The sequence below is a fragment of the Myotis lucifugus genome, unplaced genomic scaffold, assembly GCF_000147115.1.
Source record: "Myotis lucifugus unplaced genomic scaffold, Myoluc2.0 scaffold_102, whole genome shotgun sequence".
In the NCBI taxonomy this organism is placed as follows: Eukaryota; Metazoa; Chordata; class Mammalia; order Chiroptera; family Vespertilionidae; genus Myotis; species Myotis lucifugus.
The window spans coordinates 2,296,459-2,317,649 of record NW_005871150.1 but is presented as its reverse complement, the minus strand read 5'-3'; the positions used below and the strand labels follow the sequence as shown (position 1 = coordinate 2,317,649).

General features: G+C 44.6%; 2 protein-coding genes across 7 annotated transcripts in view; both read right to left on the bottom strand.

The window, feature by feature from the left end:
• Positions 1–775, bottom strand: part of MTNR1A (melatonin receptor 1A) — a 29,554-nt gene extending 28,779 nt beyond the window's left edge. Inside the window, 1 exon segment of the mRNA XM_006109699.2 lies at positions 678–775. Coding sequence (XP_006109761.1) covers positions 678–775 — 98 coding nt within the window.
• Positions 776–3,009: 2,234 nt separating this feature from the next.
• The window catches only part of FAT1 (FAT atypical cadherin 1), a 118,583-nt gene continuing 100,401 nt past the window's right edge, over positions 3,010–21,191 (bottom strand). For 4 of the 6 annotated variants that reach the window (XM_023757160.1, XM_014459073.2, XM_023757159.1 and 1 more), the window contains 11 exons: positions 20,853–21,050; positions 19,721–20,522; positions 19,161–19,292; positions 17,606–17,763; positions 16,518–16,980; positions 14,712–14,865; positions 14,431–14,541; positions 12,313–12,950; positions 10,499–10,636; positions 5,440–5,475; positions 3,010–4,439 (listed from right to left, as the gene is read on the bottom strand). In XM_023757160.1, the coding sequence (XP_023612928.1) occupies positions 3,841–4,439; positions 5,440–5,475; positions 10,499–10,636; positions 12,313–12,950; positions 14,431–14,541; positions 14,712–14,865; positions 16,518–16,980; positions 17,606–17,763; positions 19,161–19,292; positions 19,721–20,522; positions 20,853–21,050 (3,429 nt within the window). In that variant the 3' untranslated portion in view covers positions 3,010–3,840. Of the gene's footprint in view, positions 4,440–5,439; positions 5,476–10,498; positions 10,637–12,312; positions 12,951–14,430; positions 14,542–14,711; positions 14,866–16,517; positions 16,981–17,009; positions 17,144–17,605; positions 17,764–19,160; positions 19,293–19,720; positions 20,523–20,852; positions 21,051–21,191 lie in introns of those variants that run through there. The other 2 variants (XM_006092644.3, XM_023757161.1) reach the window with 2 other exon arrangements.

Sequence of the window (21,191 nt, the reverse complement as noted above, 5' to 3'; positions counted from 1 at the left end):
TTAAAATATATAAACATGTCAAATGACTTTCTTCTTATGCAGGTAGATGACAAAATGAAGAGACCAACTGCATCCACTGTTGTCTGAGATGTGAGCAGAAGTAAACCGCGTCACCCCTGGAAGAGGAATGCCAACAGGCAGCATGGACGGAAGCGGGTGTTTTCCCCTGATTATTAACCCTGGTTATTAATCACTAAGTTCAATAAGCACCTTTCAAATCTCTTATAATGCTTATGTCTAGATGTTTTAAACCATTAAAGAAAAGTGTTTGAACTATTCTACTTAAGAAGAGAAGGGTCCCAGGATTCTTAGAGGAAACCGAGAGAGAGGTCAGGGAGAGTCTGGAGTGGCCGTGCCTGACACACAGTAAAAGTTCGATGAACGGTGGTTAGATGAATGAGTACAGCCAGAGCCCCTTGTTTCACACACACAAATAGGTTACATGAGAGGAGCGTTCAGTATGTTCTTGTCTTAATTTACCACTGACTTTTGTAAGCAGTTCTGTATTCTCTGGATCATGTTGTTACCGTCTTCAGGTTACTCAACTCCAGCCCTTAAAAGCTCTGCTGAAATAGGAGGCTCTGGGTGCCGGTGCCTGGTGCACGTTCAGGGCCCACCTTCCTCCTTCCCGGGACGATGGTTCCTACACTCTCTGACGTTAAAGGAAAAGAACTCACGGATGCAAAGCCTCTCCTAATCCCTGCTGATCACCCGGCCACTGATCTGTTTCAATTACCAGTAAGTAATCGTAGGCAACACCTCTATGGCAGGTCATGTTGGCCACCCAAAGCACTGATTTCCTACAGCTTCCTCTAGTACTTGCATTAAAAGGGGTATTGTATTTCTGCCCAATTTCTTCTCTTGAAAATCCAGAACAGGAAAAGGGGGAAAGGTTCCACAGCTTCATTTTCAATGCCAGGAGGAGACTGCTGTTTACTCTAACAGCAGATCGCTCTGGGCTCCACACCGTAGCATCTGCAGAGGAGGCGGCAGACCTGGGAGCCTGCAGGGGAGACACTGGAAAGGAGGGCCATTGGGGTGAGCGCCAGGCATCTGCCTGCTTCAGGACACAAGTTCGACCCCAGATTCTCAGCTCGGACCTGAGTAGACAGACCTAGGGCCTAGGGAAAGAGGAGGGAGCACAAAAGTTCATGGAACTGAGAGCTGGGGGACTAAGTGTTCTTACCCGTCCAACTTGAAAATAAGGCAACATTTCCCAAACCAGAAAAGGAAGGTCCCTCCCCTGGAGAAACGGAGTCTCTTCAAAGAGATCTATAGATATCAGCAGAGGGTTTCTAATAGCTTAACCAGGTATTTAGGGGCATTTTACAAATCCATGCGAGGCCACACTTGTTTCCTCTCTTTTCTCCTTCTTTCCAATCTCGGGGCCTTTATACCATTTCTCTGCTAGGGATGCTCATTCCCAGAGTCACATGGCATTCTCCCTTATCAACTTAAGGATTTTATCCAAATGCCAGCTTGCCATTGAGCCCTTTTGCCTTCTCAAAATTTTAATCTCCCAACCCCGCCCCCACGCCCGTCACACACATTCCTTCCCAAGTACCAGTTTTTCTCTTTAGTAGTCATCACTCCATACACTGCTACATATTTTACTTATAGGCCATCTCTTTCTGCTACCCACCCCAGCCATACAAAATCCAAGGTAGGGAATTTTCTGTCTGCTCATGTAGAATAAATAGTACATGGTAGGTGACCTAAAAATAGTATTTGAATAAATGAATGAAATGGTCCCACATTTTTACAACATAAGTAGGAGAAAGATTAAGGCAACTGTTCAAGAAAAAATTGCTAAGAAAATGGAAATAAACATCATATACTACTTAGCTCAGCAGGAATATTTACATCGTCAAAACATTGAAAACACTATATAAGAATGAATCCAAAAATTATGCTATAACTAATAACAAGAGTAATGTAGGTTTTCCTAGGTTTTTCTAACATCATGCTAAGTCAACTGACAATTCCTAAAATTTGTGACTCAAGAAATAAACAATATATACACTTAAAAATGTGAAAAGAAGCCGAAACCGGTTTGGCTCAGTGGATAGAGCATCGGCCTTCGGACTGAAAGGTCCCAGGTTCGATTCCGGTCAAGGGCATGTACCTGGGTTGCGGGCACATCCCCAGTAGATGTGCAGGAGGCAGCTGATCGATGTTTCTCTCTCATCAATGTTTCTAACTCTCTATCCCTCTCCCTTCTTCTCTGTAAAAAATCAATAAAATATATTTTTAAAAAAATGTGAAAAGAAAAAATGAGAAAACAGCTTAAAGAGCTGTGATTAAATTTGCTGGTTTTTTTGTTAGACATCTCTCTCTCTCTTTGATGTTTAAACTACATATATATAGTTTATGTATGTAATTTGATAAAATATATGTAATTTGATCAAATAAAACAAACATTTACAAAAAGGGAAAAAGTATCTTTCCAAAGTTCTCAGAGTACTTGCTTCTTTCTAATTCATGTCACAGTGGTTGGCACGTAATAGACACCGAAAAAATATTTGCCAGATGGATGGATGGATCTGTCGGTATAAATACTCATGGAAAATAGCTTCTGGATTTCACAATAAATCACAGAAAAGTAGAATGAGTTCTTTGACCACAGAAAGATAAAATACTTTAAAAAGACTTTGCTTTTTATATGTCATAGGTGAAAACCACAAAAGCATTTAAATTATGGCCAATAAATAGTAATAAGATAAAAATATGTAAAGGAAAAATGTCTTAAGGTTTTAGTTAGAAAATATTTATAAGAGTGCTGTTTACCTTTATACCCAGAATTCTGAGCAGTATCACATAGCCATCTACTGCCACCTAGTGGTTACATTTGTAAATATCGCCTGGTTTTGGCAACTGGAGACTTCACTTTTAAGTCACACAAAGCTATTTCTACATCCATTCTTCAATTCATTCACCCATCCACCCATCCTTCTCAACTCATTAACTAAATCCTGACCAGGTGTATAAATGTGAAAGAAAAACAGGCAGTAAAGCTAAAATATTTTATTAATAATTTATTGTCAGTAAGAAAGACTGGCTAATGGTAGTTTTCAGTAAAAACCTTTACAAGACCGTTGCATCACAAATATACAGACACTATAAAAACTGTGTCATGATGGTTTTGGTTCTAAACAGGTATGCAGAAGGTCCCCTTACACTTTCCAATAATGAAAAATGTTTGATAATTCTAAAATACAGCAACCCATTTAAGACATGGCATGGATCAGACCTTTTCCTCATCCTATGTACACCTAGAAATGCATGACTACACTGAAATGTATGAATGAAATGTCAAACTTCCGTGAAAAAGGACATAGCGTGAAACCCTGGTTATCGGAAACGATCAGGGTGCTAGGCAATGACACTAACACCACCCAAATCCGGTAAAAACAACACAAACCAACCCCACAAAATGTCTTGAAAAAAAAAAATCGAGTTAAAACTATGAAAAATTAAATCTGTACATAAACATTTACAAAAAAAAGGGGGGGGGAGTAGGGAAGACAGGAAATTTAAAATAATCAAATCTATATAAATACATGAATCATGCTAACAAGATGGCAGGACAGGTTTCCGTTTCATTATCGTTAACACAGACAAAACGCAAATACAAAGCAACCGCTGGGACGCGGCACAGCCGACGACACCTGCTCGCTTACAGTAGGTGAGGACACTGGAAATGGCGAACGCGGGGAGGCGGGTGCGGTGCAGCCGCGCCCACCGCAGCTCCCTGCAGCCAGCGCTGCAGAGAACACTGCGGGCCATTCATAGAACCGCGGGGTTCCCTCAAGTCCAGGCACTTCGGGGGGAGTCGGGGTGTCAGACCTGCGTGTGCTGCTGCTGCTGCGCATCGAGCGGGGGGATCGTCACCTCTTCGAAGTGGCCGTCGTCGCCGCTCTCATAGTCACTCATCAGGACCTCGGACTCCACTTCGCAGCACGCGGACACGTCGGAGCAGGAGGCCGTGGAGGCGTACACGGCCAGGGGCACGTGCTCGGCGGTGGGGGCGTCACAGTTCCGGGGGTACCCGGGCGGGTAAGCGCCGGCTTTCTGAGGTTCCGACAGGTCGACGGGATAGAAATGGGGCAGGTACTGGTTCAAGTGGAACCGCTGCCGGTTTCGGGAGGAAGCGCCCGCGCTGCCCGTGGCGGGCATGTCCCGAGGAGGGTGTATGGACTCGAACTGGTCACTGAACTCGGGCGGCAGCGGGGGCAGCTCGTCGGGCGCGGGGAAGTCCTCGGGCGGGGGCGGGAAATCGCTCTCGATGTCGTAGCCTCCGGGGTAATAGTCTGTGTCGATGGAATTGGGATCTGCCGCGTACAGGGGCGTCTGCTCGTCGATCACCTCGTAATTGGGGAACTCCTGGATGTCCGGCAGCGGGACGGGGGGCATCCAGTCCGATGTGTCCCAGTGGTAGCCTGGGCAGGAGACAAAACGGCAGGTGTCAGCGTGCTTTCCCCCGAGACCGGGCCGCGGGGAGAGTGCTCAGAGCGTCCAGCAGCAGAGGCGCCAGGCCTCACACACGCGCAGGCGCATCCTCTGCAGACCCCCGGCTTTGCTCTGAAGACATCCCCCAACCCAGCCCAGTTCTGAGAGCCCCTCAGAACCAGGCTCACTTCCTAAAATGTGGGCTTCATTTTAGGCAAGTGCCTTCCGCTTCAGGAAACAGAATTTGCACAGAAGCCGTGTGCTAGCATCTAAGGCATGCACCTTCCCCCAAGGACCCCGGTCCTTCAGCTGCCCGTCTGCGATGCCCAACCCTCCGCTCCATGTGAAGAGGGGGTTGGCTCAGCTCAGGACACAGGGAGGAAGTTGTGTCCCTTCAAAGAGGTCTCCATGTCAAGTAACAAATGTCACCTGATCTGCACTAACTACTTGTCATTGAAAAATACTCTTTAATGCAACTCTTTAAAATAGTAAAAGTCATCTTTAACATGCTAACATCTTAAAAATGTCCTCTATAATAATGATAATGTAGTAAGTTTCATATAAAAAGTTACACTATTTTTCATTAGCCCTAAAAAACACAATGAAGTATATGAATACAGGTGTGTATCAAAGCATGCTTCCAAATCAAGCAAAATGCAAACGCTGAAACATAATACATTTTTGATAGACCACATCAATTTGTTATTTGTTAAAAGTCTACAGATCACTTTAGAGAATATAAAAGTATAATAATTTTTTTTTTAAAAACCCTCCCAATGTTTGGACAGTTTTTTTTCTCCCTTAGGATTGTGAAATCCTACGCCAGAGAGGGAAAGGCGAGCGGATGGCGTTTAGAATGCAGGGCGCAAATAAGGAGGGACTTGGTTACTGCGCATCCACCGAGCGAACGAGGGAAGCAAGTCAGCGCTGGGGCCCGATCTTTGCCAATTTTTAGTGCATATCAATCAACAACTGGCATGCATAAGTCACCTCTTGATTTGCCCAGGTCAGGAGCAGCCAAAGACTCTTTTGGTGGCAGAGTAGAGAGAAAAGAAAACATTTATAATTAAAACAGAAAGACGGCTGAAAAGGCAATCAAGACAAGTACATGATACAATGCAAACTGTTCATAACGGCCCAGTCAGCCATGTACCCTGCCTGTAAGCCATTAGCTATGAAAATTCCAAATGGCTGAGACATTTATGTAGCACGAATATAACAGGACATGAGAATGGAGCAAAAAAAGATGACCGATGATGATGACCTGGCAACTCTGCCGGAAAGCTCAAACACTATTTTACTTTCTTTTCCTTGTTTCGACAATCTAAACCTGAAAGCACAGGATTTTGTTAGGAATAATTAAAATATATAGGCTGTAATAAAATGTCAATTGATTTAAAAACTGAAATTACAGCTTCATGTTACTGAGAAACATTATGAAATCGCTTTGTCTAATACCAGGTAGCATCAGGTTACTTAGGTGATAACCCCAATACATCTAAAGCTACATAAGACATACTTAATAAAAACAGTATAGCCTTCAAATGTTTATTAAGGTCAGAGATATTCAAGAAGGAACTTAGATACTTATAAGTAATTAAAAGTAAATCTCTCCACCCCACCTCCCCTTCGAGTATGATTTGATATTTACATTATTCACCTTTCCCTGGAGGGACCATTAGCTACACTTACTGCTCACGGCACCCACATTGTAATTACGCTCACTCTTTGCACACTCATTTATACTCAGAACCCCAGCAGGCGTGAGAGAAGGCAGATGTAAATCCCAGACCCAGGGCTGGTGCTGACCCGGCTAAGCTTCAGGCTCTCGTCTTTGAAACGAGGGTGGAAATCCCTTGGAGTTATTACGGGGATTAAGTAAGATAAGGCAGGTCAAGCTCTAACTGGCAGCTATCATCTTGAGTCTTGTTATTGTGAAAGTCGTAATCATGGGAGAGGTGTGGTTATCTTAGTGATTTTCTAAATGCTTTCTATGCCTTCCACAATGTTCTTAAAAACCCATGTAATAAAGTAATTTGGAACAAATAAGATTTGATTGATGGTTCTCTTCCAGGAATTTAAATCAAGAACTGAAGAAAACTGGTGGCTCTAAAAAATGAATAAGCCACCATTTAGTTAACATGCATCTATAGAATATTTTCAAAAGTCTAGTAAAAATGCAATCATTGCTTTTTAAAAAGAGGATTGACAGCCTTTGTTAATAAATGGGCACTAGATAGTTCTTAAAATGTAAGCTAGTTTTCAATTTTAAAATCAATATGCCCCCCCTCAAATTATTTAACAAAGGAGGTTGCAGTGAAATAACTGTTTCCATTCTGTTTCTTTAAATGCTATCAATATTAAAAATATTAGAATCCTATCATGTTAAAACTAAAATTCACTAGGGCAAAATACAGATTACTTGCTGGTTCACCAAACAAAAGCACGGTCCTTCTCAGGAAAATAAGCGTCCGCCTCATCAGTAACTGGGACGGGCAACACTGAGACCTCTCGCCTCACCCTCCTTCCCCTCCCCCCCCCATCAAATGCGGCACACCACCATCCTTCCTCTCCCTCAATCCTCACATCATACGTGTCCCAGCAGTTCAGGTCTCTAAGCTTTGTGTGCTCTGGGTGGTCTATGCCCCTGGTTCTCAAAGTATGACCCCCAGACCAGTAACATCAGAATTAATGGGGAACTTGTTAGAAACGCAAATTCTTGGGGCCAACCTAGACCCATTCAATCAGAAACTCTGGTGCTGGGACCCAGCCATTCAGCTGGCTTTTAACAAGCCCTCCAGGCGATCCAATTTATCATCTAAAAACTAAAAACTAGAGTGCAAATTTGCATGATTACTCAATCTTCAGTACACTAAGAAAGGGCTAATTTAACTTACAATAATTTTCAGGGAGGTGGTCAGTGCCCTTTCTTATGAAAATTTTTGAACAAATATATGAAAATCGACCTTCTGCCATGTTCAACCATTTCCCTGGCTCATATATGGGGAAAATCCGAAAGTGAAGAAGAGCCAGCTATAGGAAACTGTAAACACGGTGTGTTATTCTTATTCATATGAATATAACTTTTTTATATTAAAAATCTATTTAGATAGAATTACTTCTAAACTTCTTGCCGTATAAAGGCAACGTTGTCAGGATCCCCTGAGTTACTTCTGATGTTGTGGAAGTTCACTATGAATGACAAAAAGAAATGGCAACGCACAACATGAACATATTTCTGCCATGGATCTGGGTTGTGAATATGTACACCTGCACAAAATAAAAGTCCGCAGCCCCCTCAGAACCACAAACGGCTATTTCTAACCCTGTGAGAGGCCAAAGCACACTACACTAGGGACAGTCACGGTAACACAGGCACACGCATGACGACTGTACCTTCGTTCGTCACCGTGCCAGCCGCGGTGCTGACAAGGTGTATTACAGTCACTATGGAAGCTTGTAAAAAGGGAGAGAGGGAGGAAAAGTTAGGGAAATCTTCAGCTCGTGAGAATACAGGGCATTAAACAGGATTTCTTTACGTAATTTCTACCTCGAAATTTAAAAATGTGAAGCGAACACTTTAACACAATGTTAATGTGATGCATGACTCCTGCACTCTTCCTGTTAGTTCTGTATCTCAGAGATTTTTCTAATCGAGCTATGTATTTGTTATTGTTAATCAGAGAAATAGAGTAATAACCATGTCATATAGTAATTTAGGAAAAAAAATGTAGCTGTCAATTTTTTCACAATTACAATTATGGATCTAATCCTGATAAAACAGTCCTTATTTTAACATCTCCCAGGCAAAAAGCTTCACATTCAAAGAGTGAAATACTTGCTAAGACAATTCAGACAATTTTCTGAGTCCATGTAATGAACTCACACATTGTTCCAGGAAAAAGAAATTTAAAGAGCTGCATAATAAGGTAAAATATGCAATACAAATACCAAAAAGGGGAGGGGGGTGCTTTGTTTCTGGTCTGTGTACTCCCAGCAGAAAAATGCAGATGGCCTGCCTGGCTGTTTCCTGTGTAAATTCCTTGTCATCTGTGTATCCAATTGTTTTAAAGTGTTTACGCAAAGATGAGGGAGTGAGCATGATAGGGAGAAGGATGCTCTCAGAGATGTCCACACCCTGACCCTGGGAGTTGCCCTCCCCGGCGAGAGAGACTTTGCTGATTCGATCATGTTAAAGGGCTGGAGGTGGGGAGATTTTCCTGAATTATCTGGGTGAGCCCAATGTAATCACAAGGGTCCTTAAAGGGGAGAGCCTGTCCCAGCTGTGCTTGGAGGGGGCAGTGGCCACAGAAGAATGGCCATCGAGACGGAAGACGCAGGGAGAAAGCCAGGCAGGCAGCCTCTAGATCAGTGATGGCGAACCTTCTGAGCTCGGCGTGCCAGCATTTTGAAAAACCCTAACTTAACTCTGGTGCCGTGTCACATACAGAAATTTTTTGATATTTGCAACCATAGTAAAACAAAGATTTATATTTTTGATATTTATTTTATATATTTAAATGCCATTTAACAAAGAAAAATCAACCAAAAAAATGAGTTCGCGTGTCACCTCTGACACGCGTGTCATAGGTTTGCCATCACTGCTCTAGAAACTAGAAATGAAAACAGCCCTGCTGACACCATTTAGCCCAGCGGTCGCCAACCTTTCAGACCTCACGGACCACGGGTTGGCGACCGCTGGTTTAGCCTACAGAGACTAATGTTAGACTTCCAAACCTCAGAACTATAAGAAACATTTATCTTGTTTTCAGCCACTATGTTTACGGTAATCTGTTACAATAGCCTTAGAAAACTAAAACTATAATTTAAGTACAGACTCTTAATACAGACTTAACTTCACAATTGATAATGATCTAAATGATGATGAAGATTAAAATATAAACTCCTGGACATATTTCTTGTTTCCCCCTCACATTGCATTATCTGGCAATTAATTTTTATAACTAATTTGACCATAATTTATTTAAAGTATTTAGGAAAATAATTCTAATTTGTTGTGGTTGGCATAATCAGCAAAGCTATGCTCATATATTGCATCACAATTATAAACACAGGTACACTTTCATATCATATATAGCACGCTTGAAGTCAGAAAAGAATGGAACATACTTAAGGTCATCTTTAGTTTGGAAAAGTTTAGTTTGCAATCTATTACTCCAGATTTAGTAACAAATAATTATTAGTGGGTTACTTCTTTCCACCAATAAAATATTTGAAATGTTTAAACACATTACATTGTTATGCCAAAAAAAAAATTGCAGTAAACTTTACTAATTCTGGGATTTGAAAATTTCTACTAAAAACTCACTTTATTGTGTTTAGTGAACACTGACAATTTTCTCTACTGGTATGTGTGTTATTATGGCGAAGCTGGTTATCTATGCAATTTACCCTACGGAAACCAGATACACGTGACTGGCATCACAGAACCCGCTGTCAAACTGTCTTCATTAGAAAGGTAAGCAAACTTACTAGCAATCTCTTACACTGTGCTCTGTCAGTACGCTCTGATCCACATGGGAGCTGGGGCCGCAGGGAGTGAGGAAGAAACAAATAAAACCTTGTAATACCAAAGGTGCTACTGAAGGTCACACTGCAGACCGCCCAGTCTCCTCTTAGGGGCGTGGGAGAGGGGAGGGGTGGAGGAGGGAGGGAGTGATGCTCAAGAAAGTTGCTCTTAGGATTTTGAAAAAACCCACAGAACTTCTAACATTTTCTGGTGTGGAAAAAAGTCAATATAAGGTTGGCCACCAAGGTAAACATTATCTTTCCATTAATTCTACTTTCTGCTCTATTACTGAAAGTTGCCACAGTTCAAACACCAAACCGCTACCAACATTTTAAATATCTTCCCCAGCAGATGCTCATGCAAGTATGTACTGGGCGTGAACAGTGGCCCACGGTGAAACGTGGACACACTCTGAGACCTAACAAGGGCACTGGGTGCATCCGCGACAGACATCACACCACGTGATCAGCGCGAGGAATAAGCAAGGGAGCGCAGCGGCTCACAGTTCTGCTCACTCACCGTTGTCATCGCAGGACTCCGACTGGAAGGAGCTGAGGGACTGCACTTCAGACAGGCTCTCCCGGGCACTGTACGGGAGGGACGGCTTTTCCTCCAGAGGTTTCTTGGAGAGGCAGGGGTCAAGATCCACCACTTTAGCTACAAGGAAGAAACGACAGACAGGAAGCTCCATGAGGGCGCGGCCTGTGTTTTGGTCTCGGCTGTAGCCTGACACAGAGCAAGCATGACCAAGACCGTCTGAGGCTTATTCAGTCAAAGAACACTTGAAATAAACATTTGAAAAACAAACAAAAAAAACACAGAAAACCCCACAAAAAACCCCATAGCACTCCTTGCAGATGCACAGAATAGAAATGAACCTGCCCATGGATATTAGACAATATGGGGAACTAAAATTTTGTTTTAAAATGGTACATACAACTTTTTACACTTTTTTAATCCTCACCTAGAGATACGTTTTTATTGATTTGAGAGAGAGAGGAAGGGGTGAGGAGAGAGAGAGAGAGAGAGAGAGAGAGAGAGAGAAACATCAATGTGAGAAACATCAATCAGATGCCTCCCATACATGCCCTAACCAGGGACTGAATCCACAATTTGGGGATGTGTCCTGGCTGGGAATCTTGGTGTACAGCAAGCATGTCAAACTCGCGGCCCACAACGAATATTTTTGCGGCCCAGCCAATATAATGGCATGTAAGAAACATTTTAATAAAAATTTCATAACTTAAATTTTTACAATATCCTTTAACATAATTATTAATAACGAACTACAATGTTCGCTAATGACTGATTACTATAATCGTGTTGCATTCATTTCCCTTATGCACCTTATGTGCAGGCATACCATTTCTCTCCACTAATACTAGCAGCGAATATTTTAGCAGCTGATTGCCATGTCATTAGTCTTGGACTGACTTGTTTGGTGTGTGCAACGGTAAATATTTCGCTTTCGGAGAACAAGAAAAATAGGTTAATTTGCGTTATGCTTATTAATTTGTGCAGTTATTCAGTGTCTGGTAAGTTAATGTTCAAGAAAAATATTATTTGTTATTAAAGTGTTCTATTATTTTATGTTAACGATGACTCATTTATTTCAGCCCTCTGTATTCAGCATGTCTCTATCAAAATAAACCTACGTTTCTATGAAAATTGAAGCTTTTGTTTTTTTGCGGCCCACATAAACTGAAACCTTGTTTATTTGGCCCGTGTTAGCCTTTGAGTTGGACATGCTTGGTGTACAGAATGACACTCCAACCGAGCCACACAGGCCAGGGCCATAGAGCTATTATGAAAGCATCATACATGTTAGGCCATGAATATAAATACAAAGATGAGCAAAAGCAGGTTTACAGATGTGAATGACACTCTTTTGAGTTAATAAAGCTATTGTAGTAATCATAACCTGCAACTCTTTTTCCTTACGAACTGTATACCTACTTTTGCCCACCCTGTATTGTCACTTTTTCTGTTCCTGTTTAAAAAAATCCTACCATACAAATACCCTCCCGATTTTTTTAATCATATAAGCCCCCCCCCCCAAATTATAGTTGAGGACCCATATCAATTACAGAAATGACATCTTTCCAGACTAACTGGAACATGACCAGATTCCATTCCTGAATTAAAATACGGTCACAGCCACAATGCTCAGCCAGGCCCCAAGGCACCCGGAAAAGATGGTCAAATCTTTCCAAGGTCTACGGAGCCTGTCTGCACTGACAAGGACTCCACATTTGGGCTCGAAGCACCGCGGCTCCAGCGATCTCACTGTTCATCTCGGCGACATCTCCCTGAGAGGGGAGCGCGGTTCCTACCGTCATAGTCGAAGTCCCAGCTGGGCTTCTGGATGGAGTCGCTGTCCGAAGGAGAGTTGGACGGGGGCGGGGGCGGCAGGTTTGGGGCGACGCTGCAGACGGCCACGGCCTTCCGGTGTCCGTGCACAGACTCGGGGTTAAAGGTGCTGAATTCGGGGTGCTCCGGGATGGCAGAGCCTTCGAAGGAATTTCGGTCCAGATTGTTCCTGGAGTCGCTGGGAATGCTTGGCGTGTAGGAGATGGGGCGGACGGGCACCTGCGGGGGGGTGTCTGAGTAAATGTTTTTATTTAGTTTTGCATCGAAATACGGCCTTGGCATGAACGCCGTGGTCGGTCCCAAGTGTTTGTCTTCGGGTTCCGGCTGGTGCTTCTTCTTCTTCTTGCCACGGACCATCTTGCGGCAGAGGACAAACACCAGCACCAGGAAGAAAATGCCGATGACGAAGACGAGGATGCCTATGCCTTCGGCCAGCCCGATGTTCCAGGGGGTGGACACGTACTGGTTGGGAGCCTCGTCCTCGCAGTGCCTCCCGCGGAACTCGCGGCTGCAGTTGCAGTGGTAGGAGCCGTGCGTGTTCTCGCAGAGCGCCCCGTTCCGGCATGGGCTCCCCGCACACTCGTCAATGTCGCTCTGACACCTGCCGAGAGAGCCAAGGATCAGGAGCGACCTTCACCGTGTGAGTCAGACCGTGGCAGGCCCAGGATTCTTAGAGACCAAAAACTAATCTGATCCCTTCTTAATAACATAAATACAATCAAACACATAACAACCAAAAACACACTATTCGCAAGGATAACTACGACCAGAAACCTTCCGGGGAGTAATTAATCATTTGTGTCATACTTGGTGCATTTGGGAGAAAGCCACGAGGTCAAGCCAATATTTAACTGCCATGTTGCTAGGACTCAACAGGTGACTAAATCAAACGCATTGGTTGTTTGTTTCTATTCTGATCCAGACATTTATAATGTGCAATTTGATACATGGTAGGCTGTAGTGTAAACCGTTCTAATAGGCTTAGATTAGATTTCTAAGAAAAATCCTCTCATAGGGGATTATGAGAGTTCCATAACACACATGAAAAGCTAGAAAACTCGGTTTTCCATTTGTAAGTGTTTTTCCCTGTTGAACACCCCCCAGCTCCTCACCCTTACAGAATGGTTCACATTTGCACCTGTGCCTATTTCCCTGATGCTTCTCAAACCCTTTCTCCTTTAATAAAATGCTTCTACTTACTACCCCCACACTGACCTGGCATCAGGATTTTGACTACTGAGACATATTTGTCCCTGATACTAAGTATTAATGGGTTAGAATTGGGAAAGTTAACATATGAACTAAGACGATGTGACCAGCAGCAAAATTCAAGACTACAACCTCGACTAAAGCAAACCCACGGGGGAATACCTACACGCAGGTCACACTTAAGGCCTGATGGTCAAGGCTCATCTAAACGGGCACTTACGAAGAACATCCCTTGAGTCATTTTCTAAAACTGAACTGATAAGAAGCCTAAGGATAAATGGCATCTGGAACAAAATCTACCTCCTTCCAGGTCTACTACAGGCACCTCAGTGCCTCATTTTTCTTCCCTGGAAAACAATGATCACCTCTTAGGATTATGGTAAGGATTACGAAGGATAATGAGAGAGCTGGAAAAGGTTTCTAGATGCTGGAAAAGGTTTCTAGATGCTGGAAAAGGTTTCTAGATGCTGGAAAAGGTTTCCGGATGCTATCCAAGTGGCAGTTATAGCATATTATGAGAAAATGTCATTATCGCCATCCTCAAAGACAGCAGACCACAGGTGTCTGCTTAAAAAACATAATAATCTCACTCATTCCACACACATTTACTTCCTGCAAAAAGCCACACATAATTTGTTTATACATACCTTGAAAGTATGGAAGTAGGTTTTTTTCAAGAATTATACTATATTCATTTGCTCGTTTTTTGTTTTTTTTTATTAAGAGCAACGAGATAATTTACACCAGGAGCTAATATGAGAACGATCAAATTCTGAAGCAACAGTGTCCAAATTACTAGGGTTTACTGGCATCTGCTACTCCACGTGACATTACGGAGAGCTGGACATAAAGTCATGAAAGAAGGCAGTTACCTTTCTCCCCTGAAACCTGAGTCGCACTGACAGACGGCACCGTCCAAGCTGTCGAAGCAGGTCCCACCGTTCTTGCAGGGCTCGTCCTTGCAGTACGGACTGAGCTGGCACCTGAGGAACAAGGAGCAGGCGTGAACCGAATCCTCCTACCGCCAAGGAATACCGCAGGGCAGGCAGAACGTTAACAAAGGCACGCAGATGTTTTACGGACACGATCACCTTTAAAACGTTTTTAGAGACCAGAATTAATTATAACAGCTAAGAAAGAAGGATACACCTACCTCTGTCCCGCGTATAACCCTCTGCACTGGCAGACGAAGTCTCCATTGTCCACAAGGCAGGTACCGCCATAAAGGCAGGGGTTGGAGGAGCAGGGGTTGACGCTCACCTCACAGAAGGTCCCGACGTATAAGGCATTGCATTTGCAGTAATAACCTACATCAGCACGAGGGAACAGAAACGTCCCGTCACTCAAAAACTCAACAGACAAGTCTTAGGACATTGGGTTTGTTTGTTTTTTTACTTTTATGTTTAGGTGAAGATTTCGTTCTCTAAGACCTGTAAAAGCTAGGACCATTCCCATTCCCTCTAGGTAAAACGCTGTGTAGATCCACAAGCCACTGCTTGTTTTGGTAGAACCAAAACACAAAGAACGAAAGAGAGAACTCGTCATTAGCTTTAGTTCATCAAGATGTAAGATGACTCGGCCAAGCACCCAGAACAGGGAAAAGGTAGTCCTGTATCTGGGTGGCCACTGGGTTGACAACACTCAGTACTTAACATCGCATTTATTTGCAGCTCACAAGCTTTCATGGATTAGATGAGATAGTAGTAAGTGAAAAAGTACTTTGAAAACCACGAACTACCATTTTAAGAAAGGTGGTCTTCGGATTTGTATAAAGGAGCAAAGATTAATGCCAGACCCCTCACTTTGTGAAGCCTGCGACGGCTGGGAATTGTGGGGGCTACTTCCAACGCCTGGCCTTGGGGGAAGACGCAGGACTGCACTTCCCACGCCAACTCAGGAGCGGCCAGGACCGTGGGATTTTCTTCGGCCACAGAAACGTGGCCCTTCGGGCTCAGAGCTGTAGGAGCCACTGTGCGGTCTCCCGGTTCCCTCCTCCTGCTGCTGCGGTGATTTCAAGAAAATGCCTCTCGGTCCCACCCCTGACGACAGTGAGGACAGCCTCCTGGGACACGTGACGGGAGCACGACGGGAACGCTGTCCGAGTGATACTGTGGGGATAACCTGGCCTACTCTTTGCATCTAGACTGCAGACTCGTTCCAAAGAAAACCACAGGAAGCCAAGTCTTTTGAAATCCCACTTAATGAAAGGGTTATTTTGATTTCTGCTCTATTCATTACACAAAGCTCTATTTATTGAGCACGGCGACTGTCCTTTTCATAACCGTGCTCTGTGGTAAGCGGACAAACGGGTCTAGGATGCAGAAGCCAGACCCTCCACTAGGCCAGGGCTTCAAGACAGGGATGGGGCACTTCAGGCCCCTGGAAAGCAGTCCTCCCACCTACAGGTGGCAGGACCAGCAGTCCCCTGTGCAGGGGCCATCGCATGAAGGGGGCACGCAAGGAGAACTGAGCGGTACCCATTCTAAATCCCGCTGGGTCAATGTCTGGGTTTGGGAGGAGAGTTCCGAATTAGCTGTGGTCCCAGGTGCGGAATGAGACGTGACTGCAGGAGCTCAGCAGGCACACACTGCTCCTGGCTGCTCTGCTCTCCTGTTTATAACACATATGCCTCGATTCCTACCCTGATGCAAGACCTGACCATAGGATTGGAATAAAGAGGAAAAACAGCCCTCGCTGGTTTGACTCAGTGGATAGAGTGTCAGCCTGAGGACTGAAGGGTCTAGGGTTTGATTCTGATCAAGGGTACATGCCCAGGTTGCGGGCTCAATCCCCAGTAGGGGGAGTGCTGGAGGCAGCCGATCAATGATTCTCTCTCATCGTCAATGTTTCTATCTCTCTCTCCCTTCCTCTCTGAAATAAAAAATACATTTTAAAAACAAATAGAGGAAACACGAAACCACATGTAACATTTAAAAGCTGACGAAGTCACAAAGCCTACCTCCCGCAGGTGAGGGGTTGCAAACGCCTCCGTTCTGGCAGGGGTTGCTGGAACAATCTTCCGTAGCCGTCAGTACGCACCCAGGGGACACGTCCACCCAGTCTTCAATGTGGGCGTAGCTTCTGGGCTTGTGGTTTAAAGGGAGCTCCTGCCCATTCAAATAAATGGAGTCCATGCAGCCCCGGAAACCATTCCCGACTTGGGGGCTCCTTCCGTGCCTCGTGCCTTGCTGACGGATGTGGCCACCGAAGAACACGTGGTTGTCCAGGTTCAGGGTTTTCAGAGTCCCCGGGGCCGTGCCCGACGCGGTGTGGACCTGGTCCAGGACCAGGCGAGCATAGTTGCCGTTCACCTCCAGGGACACCGCGTGCCACAGCCCGTCGTTGACCTGGATGCTCTGCACAGACACGATGCCAGGGCCGCTCCCGCAGTCAAACTTGTACTGCAGTCTTCCGTTGTGGATCTACGGCAGAAACAGGACGGTTCACGTCACTCTCACAGAATCTCCGATTATAGTCTCTGATTGATCCAACATCTGAAGGAGGGGGATGTGGGTAATTGGAGGCCTTGGGTTGAAGTATTACCGACCCCACGCTCATGTGTTCCTTGTACACCTAACAGCAGACCTTTGGGGATACAGAGTTCAGGTGTGAACTTCACATCCACAAAGCATCATGGAAGGGACTAATACTCAACTGGCAACTGAACAACAACCCAAAATAGCGCTGAATTATATCAGAAGTCAAAAGCTAATCACCCTTAACAAAATAATAAGGGTGGGCAAGATAATGATCACTTCAAGCTTGTGTAGGCTCTCTCTTCACAATAAGATGTAATAGCACTTAGAGTTTAAATGTTAACGGTCACATGTACCTAAAAATGTTTGTAAGCCTCAGAAGTAAGTCTCCAAGCTACTGCACAGCAGAAAGAGCTTTTCAGCCCACAGTCGAAAGCCTACGAGGTATCAATGAACTATTTATAGGAGGAATTCAATCATTTTACTTTTTTTTTTCCTTCAAAAATGGACAATCTGAACATCAAGCGGGATATTTTTAAAGCCTCCCATAGTCTGTGGAACAGACACGAACCTCCAAGATGCTGTAGTCGGTGCCGCGAGCATACATCACGACCGCGTGGGAAGAATATGTCCGGAGCCTCATGGTCAGCTTCATCTCCAACTTGCTTTCAATTTCCTTCAGCCGGTATTTCACAAAGCTGTTTCCGGTAAATGTTACCGATGAACTGCCTGTGAACCACAGCGAGGAAAAATGAATCAGAACCAAGCTGAAACATATTTTAAACGTGTGATTTCATCCGCCCAGAGACTGACCCGGTTTTTTATTTAAGATTAGAACATTATCAAGTTGAATTCAATGGGAAATGTCTAGTTGCTTAATGAATGGCATAGCGTAACTGGGTCTCTTTTTGGAAGAGATGAGACTACGGTATCAAAAAGAAATGAATTCTGAGATACTTAAAAAAGTAACTATAAAAATGTTCTATGTAAAATTACTACAAGGCACGTTAGGAAAATATTTGCATATCCTCGAGGTGGTTTGGGAAACCTTTGAAAGAAGATATAAAACAATCCCGATTCTCCAAAATGATGAAAATACTATCCATCGCCAGAGATGGAAATTGTTGTGTAAAATTATGTACAACTGACACAACAGAAATTAAATTTCAAAGTAAAAAATATACTGTTAAACAAATAAAAAGATCAATATTATACAGACAGCAGAATGCAGATAATGTTAACACTGCAACACACAAACAGCTCCATACGTGAATACAAGAGACGGACAAAATAACCCAGACAACCAGGCAAAGAGTGCGAACAGGCCAGTCACAGAAGGAAAAATGCTCACATGCAACGAACAAATGAAAAGACAACTCTCACAAGTAGCCAGGGAAACTTGAGGTGAAATAATTAGGTAATCATTTCACGCCCATTAGAAGGGGGTATTTATTTTTTCAATTGAAAACTTTTAATATTGGCAAGAGAATGGGGAATGGGACCTTCACACAGGACTGGGAGAACTAGAAAGTGGTACAACTTTTTATGAAACTAACATAATGGTACTTTTAACAATTTTGAATGTAGTTTAGTCTTTGACCATAGTCCTAGTTTTAGAAACAGAAGCACCAATGTGTAAGGATGCACACTGAGGATTCCTTTTTCAGCAGAAGAAAACATTTTAACAACCTAAATCTCTGCACATAAGGAAACTGTTTGAATGAACGACAGGAGACACTTGACAGCTATTAAAAAGCATCAGGTTTACACACAGCAACTTGCAAAGATGCCCGTGACTTACTGCTAAGCAGGAAACAGCAAGCGGTAGAGGACTGTGTAAGCTACTTTTTAATTTCTTTTTTAAAAAGAGAGGATGTGAGAGAGAAAGGACAATGAATCTGTCCACGTGGGACTGTATGTTCACACGAGCACCGATGATAAAGAAGGAAACACGCCACACTATTCACTCAGGTGAGTTGCCATGTAACCAGAAGGTAGCATCTCTGTCAGGCATGTTATGATAAACATAATTTACAATACTTTTCACCCCATTAAAGAAGAAAATGATTAGAAACACGGAAAGTGACTTTTTAAAATAAAAGCACGCCTAATCACCGGACTCTCACCTGGGCACTGCCCAAACTTGCCGCCTGGACAGACACAGGTGTATGTCTCCTCCCTGGGGTCAGCGATACATTCCGATCCCTCAGGGCATGGACTGTCTTCACACCCACGATGGATGAGCGGGCATCTTCCCTCTTTAAAAAAAAAAGGGGGAGGAGGGAGAGCTAATTAATAGGAATTTCAAGAAAATGGTCTTTAATGTGCAGCCTTCAAAGAGTGTGTGTGAAATCATGTGTATCCCCTAGTTTCTTCTTTCTGTTAACCTCCCCGGAGGACATTTTTTTCCATGATTTTTAGAGTGGGAGGGAGGGAAGGAAGCATGGGGGAGGGGGAGGAAGAGAGAGAGAGAGAGAAGAGAGAAACACTGATGTGAGAGAGACACATCAATTGCTTGCCTCCTACATGCACCCTGAAGGGGGCCAGGATTGAACCCTAACCCAGGTACATGCCCTTGACCAGGAATTGAATCTGAGACCCTTCGGTGCATGGGCCAACGCTCTAGCTACGAAGCCACATTGGCCAGAGCACGTATCCCCTATCTGCACACACGCACGGGTGTTACCTTTGCAGAGACACACAGCCGTCCTGCGGTGGCGGGGCGTCACGAAGCTCAGCCTGGCCGTGCTGTGTGTGGACATCACATTTTCGTCCACAGTCACCTTCTCGTCACAGAACCTCCGTGGGCAGTCCAGCCCCGCACAGCGCCTCTGGAACACGTCCAGGATCCTGACGCCAATGAGGTCCTCGATGTCAGCCACGGAGGCGTTGATCTTGTGCAGGAGCTGCCTGGACGACACCTGGGCCCCGCCCGGCTTCTCTATGAAAAGTAAGACGTCCAGGTGGGGCTGGGGCTCCGAGGGCTGCAGGCTCACGATCTGTATGTCGCCCCTCCTCACGCCCAGGACGTTCCTCAGCGCCCGCTGGACGTTGCGCCAGTAGTCCCCCACGAACTCCTCCGGCGTGAGGTTGGCGAAGCGGATGGCGATGGTGTGGTTCAGCATCTCCTGCGTCACGGGGCGGACGTGCACTGTGATGTCGGCCACCGTCGTGAACCTCCCGTCGGTCACGCTGACGTTGAGCAGGTACTGCCCCAGGTCCAGCTTCTTGTGCGCGATCAGCTTGCCCCCCGCGCTGGAAACGGAGAACAGGCTGTCCATCTGCGGATCGAGGCTGTAGGTCAAGGTGTCGTACACGTCCTGGTCTGTGGCGTGAATCTTCCCGATGACGCCGCCCGCGTATTCCTCGCCGACTGCGGTGATGAAAATCTCCAGGGGCAAGATCGCAGGCGGGTAGATGCTCTCCTCGATGACCATGATGTCCACGTAGGTCAGAGACGACAACTGAGGCTTTCCGTTATCGGCCACCTGGGAGAGGAGGAAAACAAGAAGTCACCACTGTCCCGATCACTGTTCACAACTTCGTAATAAAAATGTACTTGCCTTGCTTAAGTTCTTAAAAATGACCAATTATTAGGTTCTTTTTTTCTCCCAGAAGCTTATCGATATCTATGATAAAGTAACCAAATGAAGCAATGGGCCCCAAAAATGCATGGAATAAAAATGAAGGCAGGGCCACAACGCTATACATTTTGTTGTCTTCTCATGAAACCTGAGCTGTTTACATACAAGAAGGTAACGACAAAAGCAGCTCTTCTCCAGGAACCCACAAGAGAATCCTGAAGAAAGACTCAGTACCTTCACGCGCAGTGAGTAGCGATCTCTCACTTTCCTCTCGATGGCGGCCGCGGTCAGGAGGACGCCTTGCTGGGTCACCTCGAACGCGCCGTCATCGTTTCCGCTCTCGATGGTGAAGAAGAAGGGGGGGCCGTTGTGGGAAGAATCCTTGTCGGTCACCACCAGCTGCAGCACACTGAAGCCCACAGGCTTATTTTCCTGCACAGAAAACAAAATCAAAATAAACCCCACAGCTTTCAACAAAACCAAAATCTTCTTCTGTTTGTTTGTTAATCCTCGTCTGAGGATATTTTCCACTGATTTTTAGGGGGAGTGGAAGAGGGAAAGACAGAGAGAAAG